The sequence below is a fragment of the Anolis sagrei genome, chromosome 1 (genome assembly GCF_037176765.1).
Source record: "Anolis sagrei isolate rAnoSag1 chromosome 1, rAnoSag1.mat, whole genome shotgun sequence".
Lineage (NCBI taxonomy): Eukaryota > Metazoa > Chordata > Lepidosauria > Squamata > Dactyloidae > Anolis > Anolis sagrei.
The window spans coordinates 235,627,345-235,641,640 of record NC_090021.1 but is presented as its reverse complement, the minus strand read 5'-3'; the positions used below and the strand labels follow the sequence as shown (position 1 = coordinate 235,641,640).

The 14,296-nt window shown below is 39.7% G+C and overlaps 1 protein-coding gene and 1 long non-coding RNA gene across 10 annotated transcripts in view; one reads left to right on the top strand and one right to left on the bottom strand.

Annotated features, from left to right (window-relative positions):
- Positions 1-5,728, top strand: part of LOC132772339 (uncharacterized) — a 32,641-nt gene extending 26,913 nt beyond the window's left edge. Inside the window, exons 4-5 of the long non-coding RNA XR_010908861.1 lie at positions 3,168-3,415; positions 5,672-5,728. This is a non-coding gene — a long non-coding RNA (uncharacterized lncRNA). The remainder of the gene's footprint in view (positions 1-3,167; positions 3,416-5,671) is intronic.
- LOC132772285 (uncharacterized) overlaps positions 1-14,296 on the bottom strand; it is a 43,717-nt gene that overhangs the window by 26,419 nt on the left and 3,002 nt on the right. For 6 of the 9 annotated variants that reach the window (XM_067462239.1, XM_067462247.1, XM_067462219.1 and 3 more), the window contains exons 2-4: positions 2,799-3,003; positions 1,263-1,386; positions 854-910 (exon numbers count right to left, since the gene is read on the bottom strand). In XM_067462239.1, coding sequence (XP_067318340.1) covers positions 854-910; positions 1,263-1,386; positions 2,799-2,986 — 369 coding nt within the window. In that variant the 5' untranslated portion in view covers positions 2,987-3,003. Of the gene's footprint in view, positions 1-853; positions 911-1,262; positions 1,387-2,798; positions 3,004-5,685; positions 5,770-14,296 lie in introns of those variants that run through there. The other 3 variants (XM_067462225.1, XM_067462210.1, XM_067462229.1) reach the window with 2 other exon arrangements.

Below are 14,296 nucleotides of genomic sequence, written 5' to 3'. Positions count from 1 at the left end.
TGTGTTGGAAATGTTGCAAAGATTTTGATGGCAAACTGCCTCCTTATGCAGATTAAAAAAGTACACAGATAGTGTGTTTGCGTGGCAATGGGAAAAGAATGCATTTTTCCTCTTTTATGGCTAGGAATAATGGAATAGATTCTGCTCTCCCTGCTTATTCCCAAACCAATGCCCAACAGGTCCTGCAAACAATGTCTTGACCACCCACCTCCACAACTGTGGTCTGGTCCTTAATGTGTATGGGGTGGGATACTATAATGCACAACGTTTTTCTAGGCTGGCTGATAAACTGAGTTTAGCAAACTGTACTGCTTCTAAGGATGGTACGTCATGCATTACATTCCTTACGAGACTCAAGTCAAAGATTCCTCAGCCTCAGTTCTGTTCTGGTCTTCAGTGCCACCTGGACTGACAGGTGCCACTGGTCTGAGTTGCCAGATTCCCTTATCTGACTCTCGGTATCTTATGATGGTGTTCGATGAGCATGACCAGAAAACCACTTACATTTATGACAAATGCATGCGTGAATTACACAGACAGCTGATATAAACCTGGACCTCTAACAAATATGGATTGATGGCATCACTGTTATTAGTAAAGGGGGAAAATATTATACAGCTTGTTGCAGTTGTTTGAGCACTATATTATGACTGGAGAACAGGGTTCAAATCCCTGCTCAGCCATGGAAACCCACTGGATAACCTTGGGCAAGCCACACTCTCACAGTCACAAGGCAAACTCTTTCTGAACAAATATTGTCATTAAACCTTCGTGATAGATTCACCTTAGGGTTGCCATAAGTTAGAAATGATTTTAAGGCACACAGTAACAACCACAACATTGCATATCTCACCAAGCATGGGTTCAGACGTTTCTCAACTGCAACAGACAGGGATCCAGAAACAATGAACTGTGCAAAAGAAGGGGTAAAATGTATTTCAGTGCAGTTCACTTAAAAATCCATGGTCAAATTCTGATCGCACTGATAACACTCTTTGTAGGACTGCAATCATAAGTAAATGTTCATCCTTGAGGGAAGCAATAGTATCAAACTATATTCTGCTTTGGTCAGACCTCACCAGGAATGTTATTATCAGTTCTTGGCACCCCAATTCAAGAAGGCTATTGACAAGCTGGAATAAGTCCAGAGGAGGTTGTCTAAAATGGTAAAGGTTTTGGAAACCATGACCAATGAGGAGCTAAAATCAATATCATACATACTGAAATTCACTGACTGTCAAAGAGAAACAAATGCTACTTACAAGTAGTCCACCCCAGATATGGTAACCTCCAGCTGCAGAAAGAGGCTGATAGGTTGAACTGAAAAGATGAATTGGAACAGCCCCAAAACCAATGTGCATTATTCCAATTATGACCTGGATGGCCTGTTGGAAAAGTCATACAAACAAGGTAAACCAGTCCTCTTCTATGTTGACATGGGTAAGATCCAAGAACTGAGCAAAGGCAACAAACCATGGATTGTGTATTTGAGTAGTTTTGTTTAGTTTTGTTTAGACTGGGGATGTAAAGAAAAACAATTTGCTATGGCTGCAAAAAGCTACAAACACCGTATTGATGGCAGAGCAGAATGAAGCTCATTTTATTGATTCATGGATCAGCTTTAGTTGGGATTAGTGCCTGGATTTATGCCATCACATCAGCCCTTGACCATGAAAACATGGGTACAAATCCTTACTCTCTGATAAAAACGGAGTCGGTAAGCCACAATCACTGAAACCAAACATTCTCTGTGTGTAAATCCCCACAAAGCTCATTTTTACCACACCTATCATCCAAGGAACTGAGGTTGAAAAATACCACAAGAAGAGGAGGCATGTATGCGTCTGTGTGTTTAACAATAAGGAAGGATGAAATCATTCAGTGACATAGAGTTAATATGGCATTTCTCTAACAACCTCATCAGATGGGTGGTTTTCCCCATTTAAGCATGCTGCCGGAATGCTTTCAGGATGGAGTCCGCCAGAGCCCATCAACTTATGCAGGGCTACTTCTGGCAGGGCTCTGTTGGGCTCTGTGCTGGCAGTGTGCCCCAAGGAGTTGAGTGCTTACTCGCCTCCTCATAGAAGAAGCCAGGGACAGCATGGAAACATTGCTGGATGGCAGCCTATGACCCACAACAGTAAGGTGACAAAGCTGGGCTGCCCCACACTGTCCCATGGCTTCTGAACCTCCATGTAATGAAGTAGTTTTGAGGTCCTAGCAAGAGGCTGCAAACAGCTGTTCACACAGATCAGACTAAACAGTGAGTTGGGGAGCAGATGAGTGGAGATAAAAAGTTACACTTGCAGAACGTTCACACTTTATTCTGCCACAGAGAATCTCAACCACTGTGTCTTTTGCTGCCTGATTCATAAATCATTAAGAAGGACAATTTTGCATCAGATAGATAAACTTCAGAGGTTCAGAAGTGGAATATATTCTTGGGGAGGGGGGGTATACCTCTTTATGTCAGCTATGAATTGGCTGTTATTATTTTGTTATCTTTTTTAAGGCTTGAAAGCGAATTGCATCAGCTAGACATTGTATATTGTAGTTTTAGGATCAGCCTGGGTGGAATAGATCACCTCTCCAAACTACTTTATGGTTCCAGCATTTGGGCTCATGTCATTCACCTTGTGCCTTTCCTCCTCAAGATCCCTTCCTGGTTTGGGTACTTGGGCCTATAGGTGAGCCCTATGTGGACCAGTGGGTGTGTTTTTCTGCAGATTCATTGTGGGAAGCATGACCAGACTCTCTAACATAATATCAGACTTAACAGGAACATCCAGACACTTAACCCAAGAGTCTTTGTCTCCACTTTGAGGAGTTTTTGCAGTGAGGTATTGGGGCTCCAAGGCTGCTGGCCTTTATAGTGTACATATTGCACTGTTCCTTGTGGCTGGATAAGAGTAGCAGGCATCCCCTGGCTTTCCTGGATTTTGTTGTCACCATTAGGAGGAAGGAACACCACTCTTCCAAGTGTCATTCTCACTGGATGCCTTGCTGGGGAAAAACCCATAAAAAAACCCAAGGCCGTTCTAAGAAATGGAGAAAGTGCACCACCATTCCCTAACAGAGATAGAATCTTGTCATTTGATTGACTTTTCAGTAAGAACTTGGTGTGACAATTGCTTGTCATGTTACCATATTGTTGTTTTTGCTGCTAGGTCAGCTGTGACCACCAATGCTGCAGAATTCAAAGATGCATGAAAGGAGGGCGAAAGGGAGAAACGTGCCAAGAGGAAGGCACATCAAGCCAACCCTGACTAGGACCACCTTCCACCTAGAAACCAATGTCATCACTGCGGGAGAACATGCAGATCAAGAATGGGGCTCCACAGCCACCTACAGACCCACCGCCAAGACATTACACTTGGAGGACCATCATCCTCAGGCTACGAGAGATCACTCAACAGTAACAATATTATTATATTTTATATATAATGGTGTTTTTTTCATTTCTTTTAAAGAGACTCAAAGGGGTAAACAGTGGTAAAACCATAAAAATGTTATTGCCATGCAATGTTTGGGTCTCATGTCCACAGCGAAGTGCATAAGTTTACTTCAGAAGATAAAAGAAACTTTGCCTTTTTTGGTCCAGAAATCATGAACTCTCTGAATGATATCATTTCTCTGCAGCTATTCCTGGACTTTCTTCCCCTCCTTTTCTGCCTTCCAGTAAATGACTGTGAGTGACGCTGCTCCAAGAGAGGGTGGAGCACACGAAGATGTGTATACAGATTGTTATGCTCCATGCACTTTGATCCATGATCACTTAAAGCAAGGCCATTGGCTTTGTTTGCTTTTAAAAAATGCTACAGTGACTTTTAACACAAAAGATTCCAGGCCGTTTGCAACAGTTTCAAAAAGCAATATGTGACAGATTTGTAATAATAAAGTAAAATTCATAACACTGAGTTAAAAGAAACAGATTGCCATCCAGATCATAATGTTTAGGGAACAAAATGTAACTCGGAGGTTATTTATTTATCGTGTCAGGAGCAACCAGACATTTGTTTTACATTTTTAATAAAACCCGGAGGTATTGCTAAATAACAAGGGGAAACACAATAAGGGTGTTCTGCTTCTATGGAATTTTTCTTAAGTTCATTAATGCCTAGTATTCCCAAGAGTTGCTGACTGAAAATAGTTAAGAAAGCTATTCCTACATTTATCCACTATGTGGAGGTGAGGTTATCATATCATAAGTTCAACAAGTAAACTTCCAGAGAAAAAACAAGGTAGTTTTTGGAGCAGCTTCAGAAGCTTTGGCACAAACTTTTGTAGACTTTAAGAGAGAGAGAAAAAATCACACAGCAGAACTGCACTTAAGGCAGTCTGGTTTTTTGGGGGAGCAGTGGAAATAATTCTAAATTATTTTCCTGATTACATCCATGTTGAAAAAAAGGGGGAACAAGGGGAAAACTCTTATCCAGAGACTGATTTCTCAAAGAGGTGATTCAAACATAATGCATACTCCACAAGGCAGAAAGTAATTTTTCCTTCTTCAAAGAGTGTTGAATGTTTTCTTTGTATATTGATTTTAACTGGAAATATTCTACACTGACATGCCTAGAAGTACCCTCTTTATTACATCAAGCCTTTCAGAACTGGTTCCTGAAAGTATTGACCCAAATCAAACTCATCTGAATTCCTCTAGAAGTATTTGCCTTTCTTTCTTGCTTTCACAGGTTCTTTCTCTTTACACTTTAGCCCGATTTGAGGGACAAAAATGCAAGTAGCACTCAAACTGAGCATATGAAAGAAGGGGGTGGCTTTAGTTTTTCTTATTTTGAATGTGAACTATTGTGTCATTGTGAAATTGCTGACAAGTTTATTTTAACTTAATGTACTATGATACAAAAAAAAACTAACACAAATTCTTGATATGATCTATGAGCAACCATGAGGCAAACCAATTAGGTGATTGTGTGCATGAGAAACAGAGTGGTGTGGTAGTTTCTGTGTGAGATTAAGGATCCATCTATACTGTAGTATTAATGCAGTTTGACACCACTTTAATTGCCAAGGCTCAATGCTATTTTACTTACAGAAAGTTTGCCATTATCTTCCTCTAGGTTTAGAAGGGGTGATTTGCCCAAAATGAACCATGGGTTTCCATTTCTGTGCAGTGATTTGAACTCTGGTCTCCCAGAATCTTATGGTACATCTAAAGTGTACTCAGGGGTGAGAAAGGTGGTATATAAATAAACTAAACAAACAAATAAATAAATAATGCAGTTTAACACCACTTTAATTGCCATGGCTAAGTTCTTTGAAATTCTGAGATGTGTAGTTTGGTGAGACTGTAGCACTCTTTTGCAGAGAAGGCTAAAAACCTTGTAAAGCTATAACTCCCAAGATTGAGCCATTGCAATTAAACTGTTGTTAATCTGCATTAATTCTACAGTGTAGGTGCACACTTAGTCACACACTCAAACCACCACACCACACTGCTTCTCATTGGCACAATAAATATTGATCATTCATTCTGTTAAATATGAGGGGTATTTTTTAAGTAACGTCCGTTTTGTTGTAGACACTAGTAGTTCACACGCATACTACAACGAGTGCATGCGTCGTGTACCGGCATGCCTCGGGAACAACTGTGCTCAGTTTCCGCTCTGTAGCTAACCTGTACGGTTCTGTTCTGTGCTTTAAAAATGTTTAGGACTATCAACTCACCCGCCGCATGTGAGGTTCGCTCAGTGATATGGTTTTCGTCAGCAAGGAACCTGCCTGCTGCAGAAATTCATTGACAGATTTGTGAAGTGTACGGTGATACTGTTATGAGTGAAAGCAAAGTGCGAAAGTGGGTACGACAATTCAAAGATGGCCGTGACAACGTCCATGATGAGTACTGCTCCGGTCGCCCCTCTTTGATTACAGACGATTTGGTGGCTTCAGTTGAAGCGAGGATTCGTGAAGAGGGTATTTTAAAATTGGTTCAGAGGTATGATAAGTGTTTGAACAAACTTGGCAACTATGTCAAAAAATAGAGTGAAGTATGTACTTTCTGAAAGTAAATTTACTTTTTTGAAATAAACTTTTGTTGTGTACTTATGTTCAAACGGACCTTACTTAAAAAATACCCCTCGTATATACACCGAAAACATCATTAACAAATATGTACAGCTTGACTATCGCTTATCTGAGATGATAGAGACTAGAAATATTTTGGATTTTTTTCAAATTTTGGAATGCTTGTATTTGCATATAATTATATAATGACATATCTTGGAGATGGAACCGAAGTCTAAATACAGAAATCATTTATGTTTCACATACTGTACACTTGGTACACATAGACCTGAAGGTAATTTTATTGCAATATTTTCATAATGTGGATAAAGCAAAGTTTATGTACACAGGGTTGTATTTCAGCCTGTGATTGTGTCTATGTCAATGGGGATGATGGTTTTCGTGGGCCTGTGTCTAATGCCAATGGGGATGAGGATTTTTCTGGGCCTGAGCCCAGGCACTGCTGAGAGGCGTGAGTCTCTCATGAACAGAGTGCTTCTCCTGTAGATTCCCAGGGCCAAATTTCTGGAAGAGGCCCAAAGCAGTCTTTCTCTGAGAAATTGTATTCTGAGGATGATTTGTCAGGTGCAGAATTTAATGAATTTGAAGATAGAAAACAATGCTTTTGTAAACTAAGACAAAGTTTTCAAGATCGGCGAAGGTCAGTCTGTCTGCTAGAAAAGAAAGGCAATAACTCCTTATCTGGCTGTAAGGGCAAACAGAATGCTTTCCTTTCAGTTCACAGGACAGGAAAAGCTTTATATGATACGAGGTGAGGATTTTAGCTCAGTCTTGTCAATGTTGGAATTTCATGATGGTCTTGTTTCCAAGTGGATTTCTAGTCTCATTTTCCAAGTTTTGCCAGGTTCCTGTTCTGAGCTTTGGAATCTCCATACTGTTTTGTTTCTTTGGATTTTGCATCTTTGGATTTTTTGCTTTTACCTTTGTACCCTGAAGTTCATGAACTATCTATACTCTTTGGAAAATACCGTTTTGCACTATACTGTTTCTAACATTTTTATTGCTTTGCTTACATCTATCCTTCAATAAACTGCTTTCTGATTTTACTACACTGGTGTGGTGTTTAAAGACAGAGGTGTTCCTGCTCTGAGATACAACACACAGAACCATCAGAAAGCAAAAGTGTGACTTTCTCAACCACCCATGTGGACAATTTTGGAGGATTTCAGATTTTCAGATAAGGGACATTCAACCTGTATGTTTACTGTACTATGATTGCAATAAACAACACTGAATTAACCTTACTCATGAGATACCTTTTGAAAAAGATGTCCATATACACTTCCTGATTCCAGAGGTAGAGCAGGAAGTATATTAGACAACAATCCCACTTTAAAAGGTTTGTAAACTGGAAACACATCAAGCTTCATAAAGGTTTCTTGAGAGCCAATGGGAAGTGGGGCATTTTACTACGGCCCTCAATACTATATGAAGGACAAGATTACCTCATATTTCTCAGCAAAGGGCATAAGAGAAATAAGGAGACAAAGACACAACTTTATTCCTTTTCTTTGGAGCATCTCTATTTGTAAAAACCATTAACAAAAATTATAACTCGGTTAGTTTGGAAAATTACTTTTCTGGATGAAAAGATTTAAAAACTTAGCTTTTGGGAGCTGCCTTCAAAAACAGCTCTTAAAGGTTTTTGCTGCAAGAAATCTGCTGGCAAAATCCTTTGGAGATAAGAACATTTAAACATTGGTTAAAATATTATCTGTTTCTGTCTGGCCACATCAGAACAGGGATTTCTTCTCCAATTGAAAGCAGTTTTGAATGCACTGACCATATGCATGTCAGAATGAGGACAGTGTGAATGTTCCTTTTTCTCCGATTTCTTCATCTGCTTGACTTGAGTCTCTATCACAGATGTTTAAAATGAGATTATTGTCTTTTGCAGTGATGGATTGCATTTAGAAACTATTTTCAGAATAGATCTCATGGGTAACATTAGGTCAGGTTTAATTAATAATAATAATAATAATAATAATAATGCAAATAAAACAAAAATCCAAACATAATTTTTAATAAATGCATTTAGTAAAATCCTGCAAATAGTTTCCCTAATTCCCTGTCTCAATCACATCCTGAATAGTTGAAAACAACACCATTTCCTTTTTGCCTTCACTTGATCATAGGTTTCATTTCTTATTACTACTAATAGGCAAAGAAGGCAAAGACTGCAACACAAACATTCTGGGAGCTCAATACTTCAGGCAGTGCTAAATTTGACCCAGGGATCAGCTCTGAAAGGCATGAAGGAATATTACAGTACTTCTGATTATAGCAGCATTAGATTCCTTTAAATAAAAATTATATCATACTTTGAAATTTCAAGTTAAATTTAGTTGAAATTGAAATAGGTAAACATAAAAATGTCACAGTGTGTTGCCTTCAAATTATTTATGGCAAACTTAAGGAAAATTTCTCAGGATTTTTTTTTTTGGTAGAATTTGTTAATATGTGGTTTGCCTTTGACTTTCTCTGAGGCTGAAAGTATGTATGCGTACTTGCCCTGTAGGCTTCCATAGCCAAGTAAGTATCTGAACCCTGGTCTCAGTGCCTCATCTAACACTGAAACCATCTCACTATGCTGGCTCTCTACTGTATGCAGCATGCCTGCATCTCTTTGAGAAATCCACCCAGGATGAAGTTTCTTTTTTTCTGAAACATCTGTTTGGAAAACACCAGGAACCAACTTAGAGCCAGAATTAGTCCAGAATATTTAAAATGCTATCACTTGTCCCAAAGAACCTGGATAAATGGAGATTATTTACCAAGTGATGGCCACTATGTTGCGTCCTCAGAGGTTTACTGATGTTAGTGATGTCAAAAGATGAGGGATGGAAGGAAAAAAATATTAATGTCTATTTGTTTCTTGGCAGAATGATGGCTTTCCTGAGGCTTAGGAAATCTCATAAAAAGAATAGAGAAACAGGGAGAATTTTTGCAGTCTTTCATGGACCTAGGATATTCTATGCATGCTTGGATTGTGTCTATATTGCAGAATTCATGCAGTTTGACACCATTTTTAATGTTCATAATATGAAAGAAAGAGAAAAACAAATTAAAAACAGTTAAATCAGTAGAATTAAGCTTAGTAAAGTAAAGATAAAGGTTTCCCCTTGACATTAGGTCTAGTTGTGTCAAATTCTGGGGGGTGGTGTCCATCTCCATTTCTAAGCCAAAGGTCATGTCATCGTCATGGAGCACCGTTACCTTCCCACTGGAGCAGTACCTATTTATCTACTCACACATGTTTTCTAACAGCAAGGTTGATAGAAGCTGGGGCTAACAGCAAGAGCTCACCCCACTCCCCAGATTTGAACCATTGACCTTTAGATCAGCAAGGTCAGCAGCTCAGCGGTTTAACCCACTGTGCCACCAGGAGCTCCAAATTAAGCTTATCTATGAAAACATTCATTACAGCTCAATTAAAGAAAGTGCCCAGGAAATCTATGTCAATTAGATTCTGTTTCATCAAATACATCAGTTTAACATGGCTCTCAGGCCCTTTCACACAGCTGAATAAAATCCTACATTTTCCGCTTTGAACTGAAATGTATGGCAGTGTGGACTCAGATAACCCAGTTCAAAGCAGATATTGTGGGATTTTCTCCCTTGATATTTTGGGTTATATGGCTGTGTGGAAGGGCCCTAAGTCTAATGGAATATTTTATGTTTCTAATGGAACACATGAACAACAGCAAATAATTAGTAGGAAAAACAGATTCACACCTTATTGAAACAGATACAAATGTATGAACTTCATTAGAAATAATGTGAGAGGTTATGGTCTGAACTTTAAAGGAGCTTTCCAAAGTGCTGAATGCTATAGTTAGTTGAGACCAGCAATAGAGGAGATCCACTGTCTCACTGATCATGGAACCCATTGGCTGCCACTTGGTAAAACCTAAGCATTAGTTGAAGCCAGAGCTTTAATACTTATTAGCACCAACATTTCTCAGTCATCATACTTCAGCACAACACAATTGGTTTTTGCCTTCTTCTATTTTTGTGTTCCTTAGAATTGCTATTAATTTTTTAAATAGTCATCTTCTTAAGACAACCTGTTAGAATCAAATCCTGAATGGACTGAACCACAACCCTTTAACATTAGCTGTGAAATTTACTCCACCTTATGTTTGCTTGATACCCTGCTAACCCCCCACCCCACGGATTCCAAATGTCACCATATAATAGTATCTTGATACCAGACATAAGTAGTAGGAATCAGAGCGCATTCCCTATATCACTATTCAGTTATGCGTGGGTGGATCATGCCCTTACACTTGTTCTTCCTATAATAAACTTTCCAAGCTTTGAAAAAAAGGACAATTCCGTCTTTGCCTTCCCTTTCAGAAAGAAGAGGTGTTTGGAGTGAAAAAAATGAATGTATTTACACTGAGTAAAGGCCCCACTGAATCCCAACTCATGAGTCAGTTCAATATCAGAGATTCCACATTCAAGGGTTTCATCTCAGATTTCAGTGTGTTTGATAATAATAGAAATCATTTAATATTATATCCCTTCTGACTCAGTATTTACAATCCTTTTTGTTATTTTACACAAACATTAGGGAAGGAAAGCAGAACAACAACAACAACAATAATAATTGTGAGCAGCTTAGCAATGACAAATCCAGGGAAAATTGAACACAACAAAAGATTTTCCCCAAATGGTGCCAGCATACTCCAAACAGCCCATGAGCTTACATTGTTTAATAATAATGGAATAATTGAACTTCTATTCTCTAGACACCATGGATGGCACAATACATATAGAAGAAGTACAGTAGTTGAGAAGCCCTGGCAACCCAGCATCAAAATCCCCTTGTGTGGAACCAGCAGAAAGACCCTGTCATGTGGAGACATCTTTTGATAAAGTCCCAACACTCTGGGCTATGAATGTGTTTGATATCTGGTCATGTTGAGGTACATGGGGCATAGTGGTTTCCTTGCAGGAATGAGGTCAGTGTAGGAGATCCAAGGCTGCTGAACAGGGTTGATTCCAAAGGGCAGTGCCCTAAAACAAAAGGTCTTCATACTATGTAAATGTCAAGTGAAGTGGCTGACCAAACTACTAATAAAATATCCAAGGGACATGACTTCATTTAATAACAAGCAAACAAGCATTCTGCTAAAATGAAAATAAAATAAAGTAGGGGTTCAATGAAAGCAAGAAAAATAATATTGAGGGTCAAAAATGTGCCCTGGTTAACCTTTAATTGCAAATGTACTATTAATAAAATGCTGTTATTCTCATTAGCATTGTTGGACCCTGATCTAACATCCTACTAGGCAAGGAAAAACATGGGAAGGAGGCCACAGCAGTGAAGAAATGTTATAGGATATATATATAAAGTAAGTAAGGTAGTAAAAAAGGCAGAAATTGAGGTTCTGGCACCTCATTTCCCCAAAGAAGCACTCCTTGCCTGAAAACTGGAAAAAATATATAATTTTCCTTATGGCTGCTACATAAGATATTGATAGGAGCAGAGAGAAATTTTCTCAGAATTTGTCCATGAACTTCAGCCAAATGCATTCCCTTGCTCTCTTTTGCACAGTTGGTATGAGAAGCCAGATCTGGCCACGGTGGTCCACGCTCTTGTCACATCCCGGCTGGATTACTGCAACGCACTCTACGTGGGGTTGCCTTTGAAGACTGCTCGGAAACTACAACTAGTCCAGCGAGAAGCAGCCAGATTGCTCACCGGAGTGACGTACAGGGAGCATACAACCCCCCTGTTGCATCAGCTCCACTGGCTGCCGATCCAATTCCGAGCACAATTCAAAGTGCTGGTTTTGACCTACAAAACCCTATACGGTTCCGGCCCAGTGTATTTGTCTGAACGGATCTCCCTCTACGTCCCACCTCAAAGCTTAAGATCTTCTGGGGAGGCCCTGCTCTCGACCCCGCCACTGTCACAAGTGAGGCTGGCGGGGACGAGGAGCAGGGCCTTCTCAGTGGTGACCCCCCACCTGTGGAACTCACTCCCCGGGGAGATTAGATCGTCATCTTCCCTTTTGGCATTTAGGAAAAAACTGAAGACCTGGATCTGGGATCAAGCCTTTGGTCATTCTGACAGCTAACTGAAGGATCTGATGATAGACAAGGACAAATGGAATGGAATGGATATATGGACTCTGAACCCTGAGCATGAGACTGTTTTTATTATTTTATTATGTACTGATGTTTTTAATTAATTGTTGAATTATTTGTATTTGTATTGCTTGTGAATTGTTTTGGGCATCTAATTGTGCCCCCACTGTAAGCCGCCCTGAGTCCCCCCCGGGGTGAGAAGGGCGGGGTATATGTAAATGAAATAAATAAATAAATAAATAAATAAATATTGGTGAGGTAGCCAAGAATTTTCTCTTTTAGTAATACTAGAAATCTGACTGTATATTTTATGCACACACACACACTTTGCATATCCTGTATGTAAAAAGTAAAGCGAATTGCATTCCCATTACCTTTGCCTATCAGACCAATATTGTGTATTTGGAACTTTGTTTTGTGTTGATGCACAATGCAGATGTACTAAGGAGGATTTTTGCCCAGGTTCTTGTTCATTATCTGCACATTTTGCCATCTCATGTTCAAAGAGGCATTTCTATGTCTGGCAGAACATTCAATCAAATGACGGAAACTTGTCAGCACTGCTCTTCTGTGATCTCTCGCCATCTCCAATGTTATTTACATTATCAGATCAATTCAGTCTCACGCAGAAAGATATTGTAGAAACACTGTTGTGTTCCTGACATTGTCAGGATTCAATGTCTAATGTGAGAGTTAGAAAGCAGATCATGCTGAAAAGGCTGTGGAGAAGATGGGAATGGGATTATGAGAGATGTTTGTTCAAGGATAAAAATGTATCCAAATGAACATTTTGCAACTGCCTTGAAATTGCACAGTATTATCCATTTTGGATATCAGTTCTGGATCATGAGCCTGGGGCAGTGCTAGAAGTTCTCCCTCCCTCCCTCCCTCCCTTATGTGGATATCATATGCCTTCAGCTTTCTAGTCATAAGGAGCCTAATTTCCTCTCATTCTGTCTGACCCCATTCTTCTTGGAATCATTTGGCATGAAGGTGTCTTGGGACAAGGCTAGGGCCAACTGCTCTGCAGGCAAGAAAGCATTGGGCAACTACTGGCAAATATGAGGACAGGATCCCTTTACTTCAGAAAATTAGCAGAATGCCCCCCCCCCCTCTATATTATATATTTAAACATGGACAATAGTCTTCAGATAGCAGAATGCAAATTGGAAACAAATTGGTACAAATGGGATATGGAATCTTTGAAAATGTGATTTGCAAAAAGTTATCTGGTAAAATAGCCACAAAGGTTTTATGTGTGGGTAATGCTTAGTGTCCTAGTGACTCTACTGGTAAAGTTCTGTTTCTGCTACAGATTCATTTCAGGTATTAGTTTTATTGATGGTGCTATGATGGTGGTACTGGGGAAAAAAGGGTGACAAAGGTGACGCTGACAGAAATAAGAATATTGTTTATCACACGTAGTGTCTGTGTTTCAGACTGCAGGAACTGCTGGACACTTGTTGGCGATGGACTGGATCCCACTGAAGATAAGTCTGCTCATCTGCTCTATGCCATGGTGCCCTCTTCCTAAACTGCAAAATGTAAAAATGTGGTTGATCTTTTCATGTTTTCACAAACATATATATCCAGCAAGTCTGTGTGCTATGGCTGCAATTTTTAGCAGATGAAAGGACTTGATTTAACAACTAAGAAAGGAATGGATAAAGACTGGAAACATGAGACCTAACCATATGGATGATTCCCCCATGTTCTCTCCATTTTCACATGCTGGCGAATCTGAGTCCCATGGATGCCATCCCATGATGCAAGGCCATTTCCGTGGCCATCTGTAGGATTCTGTCTTGCCAGCGAAGAGAGACTCCTCTCTCGGGGGGGGGGGGGGGGGTAGGGGAAAGCAAAGGAAAGTGGGAAGAAGATGACAAAGATGAACCCTGCCAGGAGATAATGCATTAAGATGGTTTCCCTACTCTTGCCAACACTTTCCCCTTCTTTCCTCCACTTCCCTCCTGCCTGTCTGATGAAGTCCTTGGTCTAACATTATAATGATACGACTTGGGAACTGCCTGTAATCAAATAATGATGCTAGTAGGAACCAAGCAAAGGATTCTGGCAGTTATCATGTTATCAGTTTCTCCAATATTCATTCACCAACCTCTTATACATTTCAGTATTCTTTATGAAAAAGGTACAA